Below are 24,359 nucleotides of genomic sequence, written 5' to 3'. Positions count from 1 at the left end.
CTCTTAGTGCTGCCGATACTTTTTACGCTCAGTACGTTGACTAAATGCTGCCTGTGTAGATTAAGACGAAGGATTGAAGCTGCTGCTCTGTCAACGTTCTGCTTTCACCACACAGCAGGGCTACAACTAATGTTTTACTATCTATTAAGCTGCTGATTATTTTCTTTATTAACTGAGCATTCATTTGGCGTATATATAATGCCAAAAGCCTGTTGCAATACGTCCAACGTGACATCACTCCTTGTTTTGTCCAGCCAAAATCTTTACCAATGGTCGGCTGGATCTCCGTTATGTTTGGCATTTTTGTGAAAATGATTAATCGATGATGAAAATAGTTATTTTTCTATTGATGAATCAACTTCTTTTTTGTTGTACCAAACTATTTCATCTCAATATGTTTTTTTATAAATTGATATATACATACATATGCAGGATATACTGAAGCATTTACTTTCTTTGCAGTTGAAAAACTTTGACTTCAGAGCTATAACAAAATCGATTAGTGTCAACTAGTAAATTAATTGCCAATCAATTTGATAATCAATTAATCAGTTTGAGTATTTTTTAAAACTAAAATAACTGTATTACTTTACAATAATATACGGAACATCAAAGTTCTCTGACTACAGTTTCTTAAATGTGAATATTTACTGGTTTCTTTCCTCCTTTTGTGACATCTTTGGGTTGTGGACAAAAGATATTAGAGGGCAATATCTTGGGCTTTGGGAAACACTGACTGACATTTTTTTCACCATTTTCTGACATTTTATAAACCAAACAACTAATCATTTCATTTAGGGAAATAATTACAGATGAATCAACAGTGAAAATGGTTGTTAGTTACAGCCCAAATTTTGTCTAACTAATGTCAGAAAACCATTAAGATGGCCTGTCACAATATTCCTGAAGCTCAAGGTCGCATCAGATGTCTTGTTTTGTCTTGTCAACAGTCCAAAACCCAAAAATATTCAGTTTATGATCATATCAAATGGAGAAGAGCAACAAAAACTTCACCAGTGATGAGCTGGAACCAGGTTATGTTTGGCATTTTTGCTTGAAAACAATTAATTGATGATCAAAATAGTTTTCTGTTGATGAAGAAATTGATTTATTCTTTTGGGGTTTTGTGTTGTTGTAACATCATTCTTAACTGAAGCACTATAAACAACTTAACAGTATTTTAGTGCTGTTATTTGCTCTTTAACTTAGCTTTGATGAATATTGTGCGCCAAACGACGCAATCTACTGGAACTTTTAAGTCCATGTGGAATATTCCTATTGGTGGAATACCACTTTAAAAGCACTGTTATGTTCTATTAGATCTGTTATACTTTGTTTTAAGTCTAACATGATGATGCCATGACAATGAAAGCATTTTAATTGTTTAAAAGCAAAAGAGTGCTTTGGAGATTTCATGTGATTTTTTTTGTCCACGTGTCCAAAGAGCCCCTTAGACAAACTCAGTAATGCCTCTACGCAAAGATTTCATGACTGCCCTCCTCATCTGAAACCAAACTGATGCTTGATATATACATCTGTACATCATGTCTGTACTGTGTTTTATTGCATGTTTCTCCATCCTCTACTGTGTGTGTGTGTGTGTGTGTGTGTGTGTGTGTGTGTGTGTGGATGTTTGGTTTGTGTATTTGTGTGCATACATGTGTTGTTTCTACTTCATGTGTGTGTGACTGTTTTTCTGGCAGTCTGAGGGACAGATGTGATAATTATCATCCCAAATCTCTCTCATCTCTCTTTCAGCATCATAACCTGATTTATCCACTCGCTGTTTTTTTTTTTTTTGTCTCAGCGAAATAAAGGCAGATGGTAGCTCTGCCAAAAACAGGGGATAATAATGACGTGGAAAGGAGCCCTGTGCCGCCACTTCCTGCTCAGACCAGCAGGTTGAGCCGTGTTAGCGGTCAGGCAGCGGTCCAGCGTGTACTCTGTGATAGCTGATATTTTGTGAATTAGGGTCTGGGCACAGGGTTTATCTGTTGGGACTATGAGGCAGACAAACAGTGTAATCCCAGGGATCATTACATCATCCTACCATTACTCATTCGTCCATATTTCCAAGGTCAGTTGGGTAACATCCTGGCAGGGCTGATAATTTGAGAGATTGAAGTTCCTGCAGGCCGCATCACGATGATGCAGAGAGATTAATGGATTGCAGATTGATTGGTGATGTCACTGGGTAACAAAAGGTTAAGTAAAGCTGCACCTGCAGGCTGTGTGAGCAATCAGGAGGAATCTCATCAGGCTTTTATCCTGCATCCGTTGTTTTTTTTTGCTCTGCAGCAGCCAGAACATCGTATTCTTTCTGAAATATTGATCACAGCTGAATGGCTGTATCACCATGCAACACGTGTGCCTCTTCACTCGAGACTTGTGAAGGCAAACTGAATATTTTTCAAATCTCAGCCACAGAATAGTGTTTCATTAGTGCAAGTGAAGCATGCGGTGAAGTGAGGTGTCTAAATCTGGTTCAATTTGTAAAGGGAACTGCAGTCAGCTGAAGGAAATCCTGTTTCTGAAATAGAAATATTTTCCAGTTATTTTCCGCCTTCACTCATGTGTTTCTCCATCTCTCTCTTTTCCACCAGTGCGCTACCTGCTCAAGAACAATGTGAGTCCAGACCTCTGCAATGAAGATGGCCTCACCGCTCTGCATCAGGTACGACCGTCCACCTCTGTCTCCACCTGTCTGTCTGTCTCTCTCCACCTTCTGTCTTTCTTTCTGTATCTGTGGCACTGATGGCATCTTATCCTGAAACTGAAAATGACAAATGATGGTAAGTAGATAGATTTTTAGTTGCATGTCAAACATCAAAAATACAGAAGACGTCTTCTGGTAGCACCCGCAGGTTGTTGTCCACTAATCACAGGTCTGGCAGTTCAGTCCTCGCCTTCTTCTGTCCAGATGCCAAAATGTCCTGTGAACTTCAATGTACTCCTGATGGTTAGACCAACGTTCTCTAGACATGATAGTGCAGAGCGCCTTGGTAACACAGTGGTTACAGCACATGCCACATTACAGCAACGTCTCAGATTCGATTCCAGCCTTTAGACCTTTATTGCGAGTCATATCTCTTTCTCTTCCCATGTTTCCAGTCTATGCCTCTGCACTGTTAAATTAAGGCAAGAATGCCTGGAAAAAAAAAAGACTCTTAAAACAAAGAAATGATTATGCTATGATAAATCAGACACAGATTTAAAAAACTGTCTCTGTTTTGGCAAAAATTACAGCAAACTGTTTTCAGTGAAGCTGTCAATAGGTGTGTGGACCATGAGGGCATGTGTCCACATGGTGTTTCTGTTATGCAGAGAAGCAGCTACAGGGTTCTGGGGAGCTCTTTTAAAGAAAAACACTCCAATATCTTGACATTAACATTAGCTAGGTAGCTAAGATAACAGGCTCTACAATGAGCAATGTTAGCAACAAGGGTACAACACGTATGGTGATAAATGCACAACTCTCCATCAACATCCAGCGTCCGGCTGATCTGCTTCCACAAACGGGTTTCTCTGTGTTTGTTGTGATAGTTTCTGACTGACGTGTCATTCAGCTTGGGACAGACGGAAGCTAAAAGACCGTCAGTGACGACAGCAGCGCCGCCAGATTTGAAACTAGAAGCACTCAGAGCAGCTGCACAGAAAAGCTGGGGCACTTTGAAAAAAGATGCAGCACTCTAAAAAATGATTCATGGAGTTAATGGATAGCACTTAAGAAATGTTTGTTTCATGGATGTATTCTTGTCAGTTGACAACTTATTTTAAGAAACTGGCCAAAATAAAACAAATATTTTTGACATTTCTGATTCGGATGGAATTAAAATAAATAAGTAATGATATTTTAGATTAAAAAAATTTGTCCACTAAATATCACCACAACTTTTGAATAAATATTAATTGATGCAACTTTAAGTTTTTGGGAGGTTAAAGCAAGTCATGTTGGCTGCACTCAACTAACAGAGTTAGAGTCAGATTACATTAGACTCATAGGACTGACTCAATAATACCAGAGTTGGAACTATTTGAAATGATGCATGCAAATTGTTACCCTAATTTATTAAAGTTGAGACAGTGGATCATATTTTAGAGTGTGAGTGTGGCGCTTTTTCTCCAGGCGGCTTCATATGCGCTCTCCTAATTTGGAACAATAGTTAAAAGGTGCTGGTGCTAAAAAAAAATGTGTACACAGGCCCGAAGACGGTGAACTGTGTCTTGCTTTGGTGGACAAACATGACTGAAAAACACATCTCTGGATGCCCTCTAGTACTTTAACATATTGATTCAGGCATTTATAATTTAGACATGTATCCATATACCACAGCCACTTATTGACTGCTTGCTACCAGTGGGCAAAAGGAAATAAAAGTAATACAGTCTCTTATTTTGGGGAAAACTTATGCACACAATGCATCCTCTTAAATTATTTTTTTTTTAAATGCAATTTTTGAAGCCAGTTTAAATTCTCTTCTAATCTCCTCAGGCAGCTAAAAATGGCCTGTAGAAGTTTGTGTATAATGTCTAAATGTGCGCCAAATACCTGAAGATAAAAGATAGTGCTTTTACAACAGATATATTTTCCTGAGTAACTGACTAACTGAAAAGTTTCCTATGTGTATAAGAAACTCGGTCTTCATGCAGCACCCCTTTTAAAGACTCAGTTTCTGTTTAATCAGTTTATTCTGCTAAACAAAACATATCTACCGAAGCGTAGAGCTTTCATTTGAAAAGAAAAGTTTTTATTTTAAAAAAATCTGCTCGTTGATTCAGAAAAACAGCAGAATTTTTTTTCTCAACTGAATGCATAACACTTTTGTAAGTCTCCTTGTAAAGAGGACGATAGGAAATAATGGAATGAATGTTATTTTGATGCAGATTGGATAATTACACCTTTCTTGTTCAAGTCTCACGCTGCCTAATTTCATTATTACATTTGATGTAAAACACTGAAGACTAAACAGAATATTTTGTAAAAGGTACTCGGCCCTCTCATGCTGTGTGTTGTCTTCTTGAGTTTATTCTGTTGTCAGATATCCCACATCTCCTTGTTTTGCCTCTGCAGCAGTAAAACCTTGTGATTCTCTCCTTTTTAAAAACTTTGATTAATCAGGTCCAAATGTATTACTGTAACCATGTGAGCCTTTGTTGAAATATAATTAAATCATTTCCTGGTGTGATTAGTTTGCAGCTGTATGAATTAAAGTGTCTTGTGCAGAATAGACTGTTGAGGTTTTCTGACAATGAAAAAATGATTCTTAATAGAGAGGAAATGAGTTCAGTATTGGGGAAATTAGTCCATTTTGATGCAGGAAATTGATAGAGGAGGTCAGGCCTATTTTCTCTTGGTAATTAGAGCCATTACTGGCATGATAATCAAAGCTTTCACCTCATCCAAAATCAATGCTCCAAATAACTTCCTACTCAAAACTGCTCAGCTGTCTGTGTAAATAATGGATCATTACATGTCTCATTTAGTCACAAATCAGAGTCTTGATCTGAGAAGTTTTCCGTCATTCCTCTGAGTCGTAGTCATTTCCTGTCAGCACAGTATGAGAGACTGGCCCACTTTGCCACGTACAAACATTTGTCCAGGCTCCAGGTAGTCTTTAACAACAAAGTGCAACCATTAAACCAAAACCAGGGGTTTCACAAAGATAGTCTATAATCTGATACAGTGGTTCCCAGCTGGTCTAACCACAGGGTCCAGGTTTCTCCTTAGTCATTGGTTCACGGTCCACACAGTTTGACACATTAAGCGTCATGGCCACGTTGTCCAGCTAGTTTGCTGTCTCTGTCCAGTGCCTGTCCGTCAGTCACTCAATTTACACCAGGAAATGGCACTTCAAAATAAAAGCTCCGTGCTGTAAATTCACTCTACTTCAAAATAAAGTGTGCTTTTTACAAACTCGACACATTCACGAGTCACTTGCCGTCCATTCAGAATGAACCCATGACCTACTTTTGGACCGCGACTATAAGTTGAGAACCACTGATCTAAAGCCCCATTTCCAAGTTGTCACAGAAATTTAAGGCGTGCTGATGGATTCACGTTGTCAGCTCATGCATTGAGTAACAGTACAAGTTAACGTTCCACCTTAAAAGTCGCCTGCAGTCGACCCAGTGAATTAAGTTCATTTTTTGTCCGACTCCAGCTGCTGCAAGAGGCAGCAAAGCATCCTTTCATTTTATAGTTACAGTAGTTATAGAGAGTTTACTAATAAAACTCTCCACAGTATGAACAGTGGTTACATGAGCCTCAAAACCAGCCACAACTCAGCCCTGAGCAGAGTGACCATCCTCTATTGACCAATCAACAGACTGCAGTGTTCACAGCTCCACCTTTTAGTACCAGATCTGTGTGCTAGGTACCCCAACAGAGGGGGGACCAAAAATGGGGACGGCACAGAACGGTTCCATTGGTACCATCCACAAATTTTCACAGTGGAAACGGAAAAAAGCGTACCAGACTGAACTGAACTGAACTGCTCGGTGGAAAAGGGGCTTAACACACTTCCTATAGAGAAGTGCCTTTTACAACCCCACCTCCAAAAATCTGAATGATCCCTTTGAGAACACGTTCTTCTGGACTTGAACAGGAATCTGTCCACAGAGCTGCTGCAGTTGCTGACTGTGTTGGTTCACCTGCTGCAGGTTAAAGATGCTGAGGAAAAGGCCTGTAAACACAAACAAGCATGAAGCCATTTATTTGTCCTTGACACGCTAAAATGTCATCACTGCTCAAAGAGTAAACTCAGAATCTTATTTTTGTCCCTAAACCTACATCAAGGTCTTGACAGCATCTTTATGCACAGTGAGGGGAGATGTTTACAGTGCAAGACACCAAGTTTTCTTTACCACTGAAGTCGCATTTCAAAGTAAAATAAATCTGACTTCCTGAAGGATGGCATCTGAAAGCATTTCAAACGGATGTGATGCTCATTTATAACCTCAGTTTCTCATCTGCCTCTCAGCCCTCCTGTCCCCTCTCCTCTCATTTCTCTCTACAGTTGTACTAAACCTCTGACAGTTTATGTCCTCTCCCTTCGCTCTGCCTCAGCTAACACGACCGTCTCTCTTTCCCCCTCGGCTGCTCAAAGCCTAATACTCTGGCTCCTGCTGGGAGCCTGCGAAATGAACAAGGGGAAGAGAAAATTGAAGTCCATCAGTCACCACTGGTGTGGCTGGTGTTTTAAAAGCCGGGGGCCGTGGGGCTGCCAAGAGATCAGATTGACCTTTGGGCTTTGAATGTGTGTGTACCCGATAATCTGCTATTTGGACGGGTCAACCTGCACACCGTCTCCGAGATGAGACCTTTTCACTCCTGCTACAGTTTGACAAATACTGCCATTCACACACAGGCAAATGGGACAATATATACAGACAGAAATACACATGGGGAATCCATAGATACACACACACATCATATGGCAGAGGGTGAGATAGATGAAGGGAAGTGGTGGTGATGTTTCTCTAAATGAGATGTCATACCTATCTAAGGTTGGTCTCACCTCACTGATAGGACGCATTAATCAATAGATAGCTGCACATACCTCAAAACACACACACACACACACACACACACACACACACACACACACACACACACACACACACACACACACACACACACACACAAATAACTCACCAATACCTGTATACACTTCAATATTTACTACGTCATCCCTTGAGAATAAGTCAATGCGTCATGAAAGCCCCTCAGCAGCTTCAGTTCCTACAGTTAGTTGCATCGATCACACTGGGATGATGTGAAGGACAAATGGAGACCTTTTGTTCAGTGACAGGGTTATGCATGCATGTGTGGATGAATGTATGATGATGAATGTGTGCGAGGCCATGATCACACCCGTCCTTGGTGCTGCATCAAAAATACAACCTCCTTGTCAAACATATCTTCTGTTTAAAATGACTGTTGCCATGATTAATTCCCAGAGTTTTTAAATTTGTACAATAATATTTTAAACCAGTGTGCACTGTTTAGGCATCTCATAAACCTCCAAGCTTTGGGATCTATTACTGAAATGCTGTCTTTGATAGTTTGATACTTGAATGAAGACATCAGCAGGTTTTCCACAGGACAGCAGGGCAAGATAAAAGAGTTGGAGATGTGCTTGTTTGCACAAAATCACTATGGAGCCTGTTAGCTGTAGCTGGTGATCTCACAACTCATTTTCTCCTCTTCTACTTTCTTTACATGTAATATTTAAAACTCTATATTGCACAATGCATCAATATCTAGTTGTGTGGACCAGTTTTTATTGAAGAGTAGTACCTCTAGCAAAGCTCCATTACCTCCTCTACAGATACATTGCATATTCTATAGCTGCCTTCACAACAAAAGCCCCCTGGCAGGTTGCCCAGTAGCTCAGTGGGTAGAGCGGGTGCCCCATGTACAAAGGCAGTGTCCTTGTTGCAGCGGCCACAGGTTGGACTCCAGCCCGTGGCCCTTTGCTGCATGCCGTCCCCTCTCTCTTCCCCCCTCACCCCCCTCACACACTGTCCCGTCATTAAAGGCAAAAAGCCCAAAAACCTAATCTTGAAAAAAGACCCATGACTGGTTTGATGATGGACAGATTTTAATTTTGAAACAGCAGGAACTGTTTGGTTTGTATTAGCAGTAACCTAACAGCTCATATACAGCTGAAAGCGATCAGTGAAAAGTGAGTGTCGCATAGCCAGACCTACCTCTGTAGCATTGTACGAGTCAGCGCTAGAGAAAGGTCTGAAATCACCCAATATCTTCCTGCGATGGGGAAAAAAAAACGCTCTGGCTTGTTTGAATGTATTTAAACCAATCACAATCATTTTGGGCAATGCTAAAGGCAGGAAGCAGCAATCGTTCCCTTGTAAAATAGTGTTGGGTGGAACTTGATTTGGTGGAAAAAGATAGAAATCTGGTATTGACTAGTGTTTTGAAAGATGTGGCAAATCAACTTCAACTGGCTGTTTTAGAGAATGGATCGACTTCTTGCATGAGAGTACGGTAAGGAGGTGTGATCGCAAGTTGTGTCATTCACTCTACATCTGGACAACAACTTATCAGAAGAACAAAGCAGGCATGCTTATTACGTGATGAAAATCTTCGTTGAAAGTGCCATTTTCAGTATGGAAGTTGTTTGTTCAGAGATTGTTGTTTCCCCTAGCAAAGGAGATTTAAAAGTGGTAACAGCAGAGAAAAGAAGGCATGGCGTAAGGGAGGAAGAAGCCGGTCTAAATCGGCCAATGGCAGGCTTACAGCCACCATTTACATCTTGTGAGTCAGACTAGACAAGAGTAAATCATGGCTGATATCTATGATCAGGAATGTAACAGGAATGTAGGAGTGACACTAATTTTCAAAGCACAGATATCCAGTCATAAGCTACAAAACATTGTCACCTCTTGTGGGCAATCAGTTTAGAAACAGCTTTGGTTTGAGGGAGCTCATCATGCGTTGGCCCTGGTTGGCTTTGGTACTGAGCACAGCCACAACAGCGTGGGCCGGCCTGGCTGTCCCCTGCTGTGAGGCTCAATGCGGGCTGCTTGGAGAGATTAAAACGAGCTACACTATATATGGTAGAAGAGTATTAGCTTCATTGACCATATTTGTTTTTCTCACCTGTATCTGTAGTTAAAAATCCCACACCAACATTGCCCCATTTGTCTTTTAAACAGTGCTATTTTTGGTCTGAACACCCTTCAAGGTGGAGGCAGATGGTATCCTTGCCAGCGGATGCTTTCAAACACACTCGCCTCATGTTGTCCCATGTTTGGTTGAGTCACCGCCGTTATCTGGCTCTGAGTTCATGTGTTTTGCTTCAGGACCCTGGTGTGGCTGGGTGGGCACGATGACCCAGAACATCAACAGACTGCTGCAGTCACATTTAAAAATATTTTACTTCAGTGATTCAACCATTTAAATATTTATGCAGAGATGACAGAGACGGGTACAGAGATGACTGAGGCGGGCTTTAAACTCGTGCTGTAATGATCATCTGCAGGATTTAAGACGTGAAGTTAAAAGACTGCTTTCCTATGTGGTCTCAGACTTTTCATCAATCATTCGGCTCTTCATAACGTCAGCCTTTGAGGACCTTAAATGCAGACCTGCCTGCCTTTCAGCACCACGCTCTTCCACTCAGCTCCCCAAATTCAGTAATAAGCCCGGAGCTGTCACTCTAGTCTCCGGCACTTTTTGTGTTTTCAATTATTTTTCAAAGATGTGATTAAATGTCGATGTTCTATTAGACAGGAAGAGTGACAGGGAAGGTCAGAAAATGACATGCAACAGTGGTTTAAGCTGTACCTGAGCCCAGAAATCATCCAGCGTACCCCTGATGTCCCTGCTGCCTGTCACAGCTTGGCTTCAGTTCATTTCTCCTTTTAGGTCTAATTCTGAGCAGCTGAAGTTTCTCCACACAGACCTCCTCCCCTCTTCATGATTTGCATGAGTCCTATCATCTCTGGTAAAAATATAAAGTGCTTTTATCCTTTAACCTCCCGCAGTCTCAGCCACCTGGTCCTGGTCTCGCTCACTTAACCCCCTCAGTATTTCAGTTTCTGTGCCAGCTCTGTCACCGACAGCCCTCACTGCACTAACCCTGAGGGAGCTGCGTGTGGTGGTTTGACGTGTTATGTGTGTGACCCACTACTGGGAAATTTTAAAAAGCAGCTAGCAGCATTAAGCAGCTAACTTAAATTAGAAGAACAAACCAAGATGTCCACAAACTGGGGAGAAAGTGAGCTCCTTACTCTCTGAGCAGAGGATGAGATCAACCGCCATATAACAGGGACGGTAAACGATAGTTAATGAGAGTTGATACAGTTGGAGGCTGGTGCAGCTACGTGACCCACCTATCATACCTACACATCAGTCCATGATCTGCCCCCTTTGCCCCTTGGTCCAGAGGAAATGCCAGATTAGCATTTAGCTAGCTATGAAGTGTTTGTTAAAAGAGAGGTGGTTTGGGTTACATCTCAGTGCTTATAATGTGAATCACATTTCATGTATAGTGAATTATAAAGTGGATTATTGCTAAGCTTGGTCTCATATTCATTCACTGCAATGTGATGTTGTAGCAGGGTTCAGTTCACCCTCATGTTGGTGGGTTCGTCTTGTATTAGCGGTGGGCGTGGTTTGCAGGGGTGTGTTGTGTTACGGCCTATTTCCACCAGATGCGTGTTGGTTGCGTCTGTGCTCCGGCACGGCAGCGGAGCCGATAGGATTAAATTCTATTCAATGTGTGTGTTTCCACCGGCTGCGGCTGTATTAATCATGGCAGTGCACCGAGATGTCTTCCGGCGGAACTGCACCGCTCCGCACAGCAAACGCAGCCGGTGGGTATTGACGTATTGACGTAAATGTGGGCTGTGCTGGATGTGATGGACACTGAAAGCTAGCTTGCTTGCTAATGTTAACTAGCTTGCTAATAAATACCGTAAAATATGATGTTATTGGTAAATTTTCCATTTTCTTTCATTCCATGTCTTTTTTTAGACTCACTGCCAGCCAGGCGGCATCTCTCACGTGGGGCTGTTTGTATTTTTTATGGCTATTGTCAAACAATATCGGCTGGTTAGACAAAAATCGGTGTCACCTCACACATACGTCTTAGCTATCGGTTGACGCGACGACTTAACCGGTCAAAGTTCACCAAAGTTGAACTCCATGTATGCAGAGATGCAGTGGTGTTGTTAGGCCTGGCCTCCTGGCTTTAGCCCTGAATGTTTATGAATAGTCCAGGATCTAAATAGGCTGTATATGTATTTTATAAAAATAAGAATAGTCTTAATAATGAAATAATAATAAAAAACCCTGTTTTGGGTCCTCGTTGTTGTTCGAGCAGCATATTTTCTGTGATCACATGCAGGACAGAGAGCGCATTAGTAATCTCTTTAATGTTGCAGCTGGTAAAGGTGAAGCTAATTTTAAATGCTTGATATACTGCTGAATAGTTTAATCCAGTTGTGTCAAACTCATTTTAGTTCATTGGCCACTTACTGTCCGATTCAATCGAAGGTGGGCCAGACCAGTAAAACCATTGCATAATATCCTATGAATAACAAACACCTCCAAATTCTTCCCTTTTTTGTTTAAAGAAGTACATTTTAAAAACACTCATCCATTTACAAAACAGATGACAAACAGCCTGTGATGTCTTCAGAAGAATAAGTGCAATTTCAACAATATTTCTCAGTTTTTCCACTTTCACTCAGTGCGCTACTCACTGTCATTACATGAACACTGACATCACCACATCCAACTAAAGTGAAAGAAAAAAGCTGTATTCTGGTCGGGGTGGAAAAGCCTCTGAAGCTGCATTTTGCATGAAAAAACCTTGCACCTCTCAGCCTTCACAAGTGCATCACCATTAGGTGTGCAAAGTCATCCAGTGGGCCGATTCTGGCCCCCGGACTGTATGTTCGACACCCTTGGTCTAATCTGTAATTATACATCATCATTTATCTGTTGATTAAATTTTGTAATAGTAATCTAAGTTTTCAAACTAACTAAAGCAGACAAATGAATGTAGTGGAGTAGAAAGTACAATGTTTCACTCTGAGATGTACTTTAAGTGTTAAACAGCATAAAAGGAAAATACTTAAGTAAAAGCACCTCAAATTTTCCAAATTTTTAATGAAAGCAGTTACAAAGTACTCTACTGTTTTTACTCAATAATATTTACTGACAACTACTAATACTTTTAACATCACAAGGTATAATTAATCTGGAAAATACATTTCAAAAACTATTTTAAGGGTAAATAAAGCGTATAAAAAGCATCTAAATAGAGCTTGTTCATAAAAAGTTTAGCCTTGACTCCCCTACAGAGGTTCGGACTAAGCCCCCTGATGTCCTCAAATCCAGGAAACGCCCCTGCAAAGATGCAAATTTGCTTTGACATAGGAAGTGAATATTTTATTCACCCCTCTGCTCGCACTGACTGGAAGTGAACGGGAGGGGAATATTTGCCAATGTTAATTTCGGTCATGTGTGACCGTGCCCTTATGTTAGCGTTGTTTGGCTCTGTGTGGGGAAAAAAGCAAAGCCTTATAATGAAGAATCTTGGTATTGCAGCAGTGCGGATGTGTAAGAAGGGGCCACAGTCTCAGCTTTATTTCCTCGTCATCCTGCTCCTCAGCCCTGACCACAGTCCTCTCGGCCCACTGACGGATCCCAGTAAGACTCTTGTTGTTGTTTTCCAGTCGCATAATCTGAGCCTTTGTCAGAACCACACTCCCGTCCCCGTCTGAATAATTTCCATGAAAGCCACATTATTTTCAAGAAAGGTGGAGGCATGTGGGCTCCACAGGGGGGAGGCTAGGAGTTTAGTTTAACGACTGGTTATCTTGTGGGTGCAAGTATTTTTTTGCAGAGTGAAAAGCTAAGAGATTAGTTTAGTCAGCGAGCAGGTGGGCTGAAGTATGTGGGTTTACTCAGAGGGAGGTTAGGAGATTAGCCTAGTTGTCGGCTGGTGTGTAGGTTGCAGTCTCTTGGGCTTTTTTCCTGACGACATCTGTCATGCCACCGCTGCAGGCTGGAGATGCGAGCTAATCCATCAGTGTATCCGATGTCTTTGACAAGCTTGTATGTCTCTTAAGAGTCTTGTTCTTGTCAGTTTTATGAGGCTGCTCATTTCCCCCTGAATTATATCTTCAAGCTTGCCAATTACCAGACTCTGACAGAAAATGAAATCCATAACTTGCTCTCTGAATTACCATCTCCGTGTAACAAGAGGAAGAATTTGCCAATTTAATGCCCCGGTACGTGCACACACACTGAAGCACACACACATGGTAAAATAAGGAAATTAGTGACTCATCTCGTGTGTCTTTTCCTTAGAATCTGTTGTCTGAGCTGCTCTTTTGAAACCATTTACACCGGAAATAGTTGAGAGAAATAAACCAGTACCACTTCTGCTTTTTGGGAACTTCAGAGGAAAGTCTTTCTTGCTCATTCTGTTTCCTCGCCTTCCTCATCTGAGCATCACTGACAGTAAAAGCCTTTAACAGCAGGTCCACCTGAATTTGTAGTTGTGTTTTTACGTGTATCAGCCTTTCACATCAAGTCTGGTGCTGATTGCTTTAGAGAAGACTCAGATAAAAAGAGAATCCTCTAAGTCAACCTCCTCCTGTGCTCTGTGACTGTGACCACATCTCCACGCTGTAGCCTTCATATCTTTTTTCTTTGTCACGCTGCTCGCCTGTTTTTACTATCACGCAGCTCGTTTCCCTCCTCATATACATATCACAGAGATTTCTCCACTATCTTTTGACACGCACCACTTCAGAAGGCCAGGACAGGTTTATCTTTGACTCACTGTAGGTAGCTCAAGTAGAGAAGAGACATAAATCAGCTTAAATTGACTCACTTGTATCCATTAGTCACCTAAAGATAGTGGTCATAGCAGACTAAGTAAGGCTGTAACAGCAAAACTATTGCCCTCGACTAAGAGTTTTCCCAGTCGACCAATTTAGGGCCATTAGTTGACTAGTCGCCTGCATGTTTACGATAATTATTGAATAATATATTTTGGGCGGGGCAACACAATGGTTTGAGTTGAAGGCGTGAGAAAGAATAGTATCAGTAACCACACTTTGGATTTCCTGCCCGACATGTTATTAACTAGCCTGTGGAATAACCGCAGGTACCAGTGAGTTCTGTCTGACTGCTGAGTGTGGCGACTTCCTGTGTCTGTCCTTTCAAATTAAATTCCCACATGGTCCAGTCATATAGGTGTTGATTTATTTTGACAAGTCACAGCTCCTAATAGAGTTTCACGCCTTTTTTTTTTCTTTCTGCGACTTAGTGACCAATGAAATCTTGCCGACTAATGACCTTTCTGGTCGACTAACGTTTGGTCGACTGTTAGGGGGCAGCCCTACCACTGAGTGTGTTGACTCATGCAAGAGTAAGTTTACTGCTTGTTCTTCTGTTTTATAAAAGCAAGTGTGTGTCATTTCAGGACAGGACAGAATAATCTAATTTGGGAACTTGGGAGGAATTCGCAAGGGAATACTGTTTGGGTTAAATGTAATAACTGGGCAAGGACACTTAGGAGTTATTATTTGTTCAGTTGACTTTAAACAAGCTTTGTAGCTGCACTGATCACGTCCACCCTTGTCACAGTTTTTTATGTCTCTGATCCAGAAATACACCGTTCCACTCTGTTAATCCTGCCTGCAAAGTTCTGATTGGGTCGCTTGTTTTTCCAACCAGGGAAACAGCAGTCACTGAGGACCTGACCTGTTTTGATATTTAAGATAAGCACAGCAATTTAGTGGTGTCACATTTAACCCAGGTGCATTTCTACTTGTCTCACAAATGCTGACACTAAAATGAACCACAGGTCAGACTCGTTGAACGTGGATTGTATTTTAGTGGTCACTTAGGTTTTTACTCACATGAACAATGTAAAATTTTGTCTCAGGAAAAAAAGCACAGATATTCAGTGTAAGACTGAATAAAAAGGCCTTCTGTGTTAACCTTCATGTGCATACTTTTCACCGTGACTAAAGCGTTAGTCACAGGATGTGTTTGTCAGCCACTAGAGTTTCCAGCCAGTCCGCCTTTGTGTTTTCTATGCATCTATTTCACCTCTTATCTGCCTTCCTGCTATCTGTCCTCTGCATCTCTGAAGTAATTTCATTTCCTCTCTTGTGTTGTATATTAATTCATGTACTCCCCCCACACTCCTGTCAGAGCCGCCTTATCAGAGTAGCCTTGGCTGTCGGTGCTACAAAACTCCAGAGAATGCACACAACTCATTTTCTCCTAACGTCAACGTGGTCTTTTTTTTTCCGTTGCTGTTGTTTAAGTATTCAGATTAACTATTTTTTTTCAGACTGTAGGCAGGCAGAGACAGAGATGGAGTACAGGTGACTGAGGAGACAGATTGAGGTTTTGTTTTGAGGCTGGCGGGGACGTACATGGAACCAAAGGTGACGGTGTCGACCATTAAATCATCTCACAGTCCCATCTGTTCGCCGTGTCACCAAACAACAGCCTTTGTGCTCATTCCTTACTGACTGAATTATATTAAAGACTCCATACTCATCACTACATGAATATATAGTGTCAGAAAAGAAACATTTAGTGTTTGCAGGTATATTTAATCGCTGTGTAATGTTCTGTTGTGTTGAAAAATAAGGTGACACATCAGTCAATCAATCATTTATTATTTGTCACATGGAATCATACATGGTACACGTCTAGTTAAATGTGATACCATCAGCTTCATCAACTTGTGCACTGTAATTTAGTCCCTTTTTGTCTCTTCTTACACTGTAAGCTGCTGCTTTGTAAGTGTCCATTTTTCCAGGTGTATATTTATGGCATCCCTGATGGTTCTAGTCATCTATAGTTTCTGGTTGTGCATTGATTTAACTGTAGTTCTGGGTACAGTTGCATCTGTTTTTGTACAAATTAATTTAGCACAGTCTCAGTGAATTCATTGATGTCATCGGTGACATTACCAGTTGTGTCCTGGAACGTGCTCCAGACTTTGACTAGCTTCATCTCTCGCGTTACTGGGGGTATGCACGATAGTTCGTCTACAAATCTCGACCTCAACAACACAGCTGCATGGTTGCTCCTCCCAAATGTGGGCAGTGACTCCGCTCTTAAGCCACTTCTGAATGGCCCACAGCGGGGATCCAGAGTGTTTTTTCCACTCGTGTGCAGGGCAAGCAGGAATGGGACAGTACCTCACATTCCCACTGTCACACCAGTCCTTATGTACTGTAAGCGGGATTTATACTCGTGCGGCAGACCCTACGCTGTGGCCTACACACGTAGCCTACTCTGTTGTGAGCATTTATACTTGTGCGGTGGTGCGTCTGTGTCACTCTGCAGTTACACCTCCAAAACACTAGTCGGCGGCAGGGTTTCCGTGAAGTGCTGTAAAGTTTAGTTAATTCAAAACTCACATTAAACACACATTAAACATGGCTTAATAGAGACAATTTTAAACACAAGTACACAAATGGGTTTCACTATAACTCACAGCATTCACAGACAAAGCACTTGTCTTTTACTGGACACATTTTCCCCACAAATACAACATGCTAATGTTTTTAGCACAAGCCTATGGCATTTTACATTGTATAAATTAGCCTAGCGACAAGCTGAGATTTCCTCTCCTCACATAAAACGCCTCCACTCCTTCGCTCAGCAGAGTCCTCTACCTCGTCAGAGCGGCATATTAAAAAGAGTCACCTGGTCAAACAGTGCCGCCCAGGATTAAGCCAAGTTTTGGTTCAGTAGATCAAAGGATATTAGAGGTCCTGATATCCCTGTTGGAAACTGATGCATGACGGCGGTCGGCCAGTTTATTATCCAACGTCTGTACAATGGCTAGCAGGACGCTTGTTCGGCTGTGCCTGTCTTTCGTCGATGTTTACAGCTGTTTACACTTGAAAACCTCAACCTAGCCAGCCAGCAGTCAGTAGGAGGAGAGTTCATAGACTGGTGAGTTAATTTCCTTCAGTAACTCGCAGACACACATCACCACCATCCAATGTAGACCACAAAAAGAACCAACAACACTTCACAGTACACATAGGAGCCTATATTTAGCCCAAATTTAACTAACAGAGAGGTGACAGGAAACATCTGCGCCTACATAAAAAACAAACAAAAAAACACTTTTCTGTGCAGTCAGCTGGGGCTGCAAGTATTTGTTTTCATGATAATAGTTAAATCAAATGTTTGTTTTTTTCCAATGAAATGTCAGAAAATGATGAAACATTCAGGCTATTTAACTTCTGATAGCCCAGGGTGACATATTGAAATGTTATGTTGGAGCCATGATATAGCTTTTGTTTAGTTTATCCTTATCTAAGGTAGATATAAATATACACATGCAGTTCTGAAAGTGAACACAACTTTCAGCCCGTCGTGCTAAAATAACGTAAAACCAACATTTTAAATCTAAATGACGTCAGTAGGATGCTGAGGAAGAGTCTGCCGCTGTTTGCATTCTCCAAAGTGAATCCGGTCCGTCCTCTAATCTGCCCTCCCCTTCTCTTTCTTGGCATTTCCACCCTGTTGCTTTATATTCATGTTCGCGCCTCACTCTGTGTATTACTGTGACTTGCTCTCGCTCCTACTCTCAGATACTAGAAACCTCTAGAGATTGCACTTCAGCTCATCCTCTATGTAAATCCATGAAGAAGAGAAAAAACGTCTGCTCTGCACTCCTCAACTCCTCGAGGTTTCTATGGTGAGCGTGTTTCAGTGAGGAGGAATATTTACAGACAAAAACTGTGTGAAAGGGAAAAAGTTTTTTGGGGGTGGGGGCCAGTAAGTTTTCCATTCAACACAGCAGGTGTGTCACAGCATTTCTAATTTAACAGGGGCTTCAAAGGGAATGAAGTCAGACGTCTCCTTTCAGAAATCCACCTTGTTACCTGAAACATATTCAACATGTTGGTCCAGTCTCTGAATTTCTCGACACAGTCAGGATGACCAGCTCACTAAGTTGCACCAAGTAACGTCCCTGCAACACTTAACATTGTACAGGTCTGAGTCTGATGTTGTCAGATTAATGTGAAGGTGAAACCAACCAGACAGGAGCTACTCAAGGACCAGACTGAAAAATCTGGCTCTATAAGTTACAGTGAATCTATTCATTAAACTGTGCGTGTTATTTTTTATTAATTACGTTTTTGTGACCCAGTGACTCATGTTATCCCTTAATTTGTACAGGTCACTTTGTTTTTATCTTCAAGGTGTTGACATATGACTGTTAATGAAAGTATCTCTCTGCTACTTTAGCTGCCTCTAAGTCAGATGCTGACATTGTTGGTATCTAACTTCCTGTCTGTCCTTTGTGCTTAAGAAACAAACTTTATTAACTGCGCAAAGATCAAGGACATGTGGGTGGCATTATAAATGTTTTATTATCAAGCGGGAAAAAAAGGACAGAAAATTAAATTTTCTATGTGATATTTTGTCTTTTATCACGCATTCTGTGCTAAATTTCCTGGTTTACATCAAATTACCTGTTAGCTAAAACTTTTGGGACATGGCTTTTATGACTGTTTTATCTGTGGCTGAGACTTGATGTTAAATGCTGTAAGATGACAGAGGTAACTTAATACCCCTTTATTAAAAATAAATAAATAATGGCCATGTAATACTTTATTAAGAAGGGGAAAATGTTTTCTGCAACCGACATTAAAGGGAAATTTCGGTTTATTTCAACCTGTCTCCTATCGTCCTAAATTTGTTTCAAGTGACTAGTGACATAGAAATAATAGTTAGCATGTTAGCCGTTAGCCTAGATACAGCCGGGGCGCATAGTAGCGTCAGACCTGTTAAAACGTAAGTGAAAGGGCAACCTTTAAGTGCAAAGTTAGTCCACTAAACAAGCTTTTTTTTCCACAAAGACCGCCTCATATCGTTAGGATAAATGTCAGAGAACATATAGAAAACGACATGTAAACGTGTTGTCTTACCTTACCGGTGTGCTGCCATGTTTGTTTAACCCTCTAGCTCTGCTTTTCAAAGCGCGGCCGAAATATATCTCGCCAGCTCTAGATAAAGCCCAGCTGGATACTACTCCAGGTGGAGGTGTCTCGTCCTCGGTCACATCCAGACCTTGAAAATAAGGCTGCAACCGGTCCCATTCCTTGCAACAGAGGCATTCCTCTTCTGTGGGCACTGGGGCACAGCATTCACAGGTACACCACCAATCTCCAGAGCTACGCAGCCTTGCAGCAGCCATTCCTCCTCTCTCGTCCTCTACCTGTTGCGCCTCTCTCTCTCTCCTCCTCCGTTCTTCAATTTCACGAAGCTCTTCGTCAGTGTATTCTGGCTCAAATAAATAAGGGCGGCCATCAAACTCTGCAAAATCAAATTCCTCCTCCACAAAGTCGAAGTCTGGCAAAAAGTCAGCCATTATTCTATAAATCTTTCATAAAATAAATGAATGAACTTTTCAGGCTACTGTCCGGTTCTGCCTTCCAGCTGTTGCTGCTTGTTCTCGCGAGATTTCAGGCACGGTATGAGATCGCTGCTTGTTCTCGCGATATTTCGGCCGCGCTTTGGAAAGCAGAGCTAAATGGTAAACAAACATGGCAGCACACCGGTAAGGTAAGACAACACGTTTACATGTCGTTTTCTATATGTTCTCTGACATTTATCCTAACGATATGAGGCGGTCTTTGTGGAAAAAAAGCTTGTTTAGTGGACTAACTTTGCACTTGAAGTATGCCCGTTCAATTACGTTTTAACAGGTCTGACACTACTATGCGCCCCGGCTGTATGTAGGCTAACGGCTAATATGCTAACTATTATTTCTATGTCACTAGTCACTTGAAACACATTTAGGACGATAGGAGACAGGTTGAAATAAACCGAAATTTCCCTTTAAGAGGAAAGAAGGAAGGTTTTCCTGGGCATACTGCAGCATCCTTTTATCTCTTTATCTTCAGTATCATCAGTTGTCAAGAAACTACTAAAATGAAACCAAACCACGAAATATGTTTGATTTTCTACTTCTTTTTAAACTTTATTTCACAGACATCATATAATTATTGTTGTACCTGAATAAGTTTATATTAGAATTGCAAAAAACTAGTTTCATTATTTACTAATCTGCTCATTATTTTCTTGATTAATCATTCCAGCAAAAATTGCCTTTGGTGCGCACCAAAACCCAGACATATTTAATTTAGCATAATTGGGTTTTTTTAATCACTGTACATGTACAACAAGATTCAGTTTACAACTTCTGTATTGACGCTGTAATTAATTATAGAAAAAATACATAGCAACTTCTAACATTAGAAACAGTAACAGTCAATATTAGATATTTAAATAGTGCTTATAGCTCAGAAAACCAAAATGGTGCAAACAAAACACAACGGAAAACAGTGTGGGTGGGTTTATCATTAGTTCATGTACACTGAGGTTACTTTATAGGTACAGCTGCAGTCACTGTGTCGCCAGATAAATATGGGGGCAGTTTTCAGTGACGTGAAACAGAGGTGAGCAGGAAATCCTCACATCTAAGAAGCTGGTAGCAGATAATGTCTGAGTGTTTTGCTTGACAAAACAAGTCAAACTGTTGATCAGTTACCAAAAAAGATGCAGATTAATTGATTGACTGACTAATCTATTCAGCGGAAATGTATTTAATGTAGTTTATATCAGTTAAAGTTTGGGAAACTGTGTCAAAGCACAAAATTTCTTTGATGTTTCATGATAGAAGTATTAGCCTAGTGTTTAGACTTTTCAAGAACCCATAATAATTGTTTTTGTCCTGCCCCACCTGAGTCTTTGAACAAAAAAAATCCTGCACCTTGTTCTTGCTCAGTTTCACAATGTATTATGATTCCCTTTATCATTGTCTCTCATGATATAATTGTTTTAATATATTTATAAAATATAGGGTTATTAAAACATGACTAATATAATCTAACAGGTGAAGGGTGCAGTTCAGAGTGTAGTTGTATAGTTTTACAGAGCCTAGTTTCCTACATTTTAGTAAGAGGGATTGGGAACAGGGAAACAAAATGGTTTCTAATGAGTTTAATTTGTCATTAACCTACTTTAAAGAGGGACCATCTGTTTCTAAAACGTTTTGTTCATATCGATTTTGTAAGTGACCTTTTCCATTCTATACATATCCTCGACTGTTTCTAGATAAACAGTAGAGACGTGTCACATTATTTAAAATGTTCAGTAAACTAGTAAACTTGCTTTTACTGTTTTACTTGTAACAACTGTTACATATATTTTCTCCCTTAACTGAGTGATAAATATTTTTATTGCGTTGGTTGTCATCCTTTAAGCTCTCACATCATACTGGTGTTTGACTTACTTTAAAAAACTTGAGCTTTTATTGATCCCCAGAGGGAAAACTCAAGTAAAGTATCCACACTGGCTGCTGATTGAAGCAGTTGACCTTTAGATCTTCAGTCTGGCGCTCTCCCAACTGAGCTATCGAGGGCATGTCTGCCTATTTAATCACATAAAAGTTCCACACGTAGAGGCTCTAATATTTGCATTAATCATTTGCAATTTGGAAATTGGAAACATGTCCAAAGCGTACCTTGCCGACACACGATGCATGATAAGGTGCCGCTTCACCAAACCATTAGCAGGATAAGTGGCTCACAAGATGGACACATTTATTTGGCTCTTTTGTTTTTGGTTATCTCCATTTTGTTTCTGTTTGTTACCAGCATTTGTTTCCCCTTTGTCTAAGTCTTTCAGTGGGTAGAGTCATAATGGGATTACCAGCAGTCACTTTGTCAGAGCAGAGTTTCCATTTCATCATGACAGATGTCTCATTTTCATTTCAAAGCACAGAGTCAAGAAGTGACAACACTCCAGTGGCTCCTGACAGACGTGAAGGTGCTCTTTGGTAAAAACATTCAGCTGTTTCTGGAAACAAAGAAGGATTTTTTATGACATTCCTTCTTTGATATTCTGTACACACTGTGTGATGGGAGGTTGCAACATGGATCATATTCAGACCCACAACTTCACCAGCACAAATAATAACACTAGCTCTCGCTGTGATGTCCCCTCTCAGACTTTTGCTCTGAATCCTTCAGTTTTCTGATTATATCTGACCCTCCTGCTGCGACAAAGTAATCCCATTCTTTGACTGTGTGTCGGCTCCTTGCACTCTGTCTCCCTCGCTGTTGTTTTTCCTCGCTCGTCTTTGCCTTTGCTCAGCGGCGGAGCACTGCCACACTCACACCAATTAGCTCTGATGGAGAAAACTGCTGTTGCTGACAGCAGCGAGATCGGAGGATGGTTTACATGGAAAAATTCTCCTTCCTCCCCACCCTATAATCACACCCAAGTGTAACAAGGAAAATACTTTCTGTCCCTCTTTGTCTTTGTCTCTGTGTCTCTGTCGATGGGTGTGAGTTATGGGTGCATTTCCAGCTTTGTCCCAGATCCAGGGAACAGCCCACACAATGGGCGAGATGTCAGAATGACTGTGTCCGAATTGGCTAAATGTGTTCTCAGTTTTGCACTCAGCAATATGCGATTAAGGGACTTTTGTGGAGATACGGACTGACTGCGTAATAGACTTCTTGTTCGCCTGTGCTCCTGGTGACAAATGAGTTCTTTTTCATCCTCTCCCCGCGATGATTAAGGTGCTGAAGCACACGGCGTCAATGCAGCATAGCTGAGTATTCACTGTATGAATTATATTCTACACCAGACTCGAAATAAGAAAGAGCTCCTTTTCATTTTCCTCCAAACAAGAGGAAACTGTGGATCTCAGTCGGTCTCTAGATTTACTCCTCACATTACTACATGGCTGAGTTGGAAACAGCAGCTGCAGACACATGTGCATCACTTCTCTCCTCTTTATTCATTTCTTTCTTACTCCCTTTCCCACCTTGTCATACTTACTCACTCCATCTACCTCCGTCTGGGTTATTACACCAGCAAGTGTTACAGTATTAAAGATTAAACATGTTTCTTCTGTCCCCCCCCCCTCTCTTTCACTACAGTGTTGTATAGATAACTACGAGGAGATGGTGAAGATCCTGCTGGACCGAGGAGCCAGCGTCAACGCTCAGGACAACGAGCTGTGGACGCCGCTGCACGCCGCTGCTACCTGTGGCCACGCAGGACTGGTCAAGATTCTCATTTCACAGTAAGACATGCAGATACACTACAGCAGGGTTTCCTGCAGCGTTTTGTAGTGGAGGTGCCTCCTCTAGGCTAAAGTGTCTTTACTTCTCCACCTCCACTTAAATCGGAAAAACCTTAAGGTTAAGATTACTTTGTCTTCCAAAAAATGATCTTTGATGCAAGAAACAGCTGCAACAAATTTTTTTAGTGATCCTAAGCAGGGAAATTCAGTTTTGCAGCAGCACAAGGACTGAAAAGGTCAAGGTAAATAGAGAAAGTTAATAATAATGATAACGAGAGGTGTATAGAACTAAAGTGAGAATAGAAGCAGCTAGAAGGGCACTTAGAAAGCACAGACCTTTGCCAAGGCCAAACACCCTACCTCGCAATGTTGAAGGTGCAGCGCACAGCATTCAGAATAGTATTTTAGCAGCAAACGATTTTTCTACTACTACTTCTATAATTCATGTCCTCACTGGCTCGCTATTTGCTGCAGGTGTGTAGGCTCTGTCAGTACTATTGCTGTTGCTAGCTCAGCAGCGGTAAGCATTGTCACCTCACTAGTTCGAACCCCAGGGTGCCCAATTTCCATATTCTCCCTGTGTCAGCGTGGGTTTTCTCCAGGTACTCCAGCTTCCTCCCACAGTCCAAAGACATGCAGGTTAATTGGTGACTCTAAATTGTCCGTAGGTGTGAATGTGAGTGTGAATGGTTGTCTGTCTCTATGTGTCAGCCCTGTGAT

At 41.2% G+C, this 24,359-nt stretch overlaps 1 protein-coding gene across 2 annotated transcripts in view; it reads left to right on the top strand.

Moving 5' to 3' along the window:
- The window catches only part of ppp1r16b (protein phosphatase 1, regulatory subunit 16B), a 150,142-nt gene that overhangs the window by 91,074 nt on the left and 34,709 nt on the right, over positions 1 to 24,359 (top strand). For both annotated transcript variants that reach the window (XM_050038967.1, XM_050038968.1), the window contains exons 3-4: positions 2,604 to 2,674; positions 23,494 to 23,639. In XM_050038967.1, coding sequence (XP_049894924.1) covers positions 2,604 to 2,674; positions 23,494 to 23,639 — 217 coding nt within the window. The remainder of the gene's footprint in view (positions 1 to 2,603; positions 2,675 to 23,493; positions 23,640 to 24,359) is intronic.

The sequence above is a fragment of the Epinephelus moara genome, chromosome 24 (genome assembly GCF_006386435.1).
Source record: "Epinephelus moara isolate mb chromosome 24, YSFRI_EMoa_1.0, whole genome shotgun sequence".
Classification (NCBI taxonomy): domain Eukaryota; kingdom Metazoa; phylum Chordata; class Actinopteri; order Perciformes; family Serranidae; genus Epinephelus; species Epinephelus moara.
Note: the sequence above shows the minus strand (reverse complement) of the source record. Positions and strands in the feature narration are given on the sequence as shown.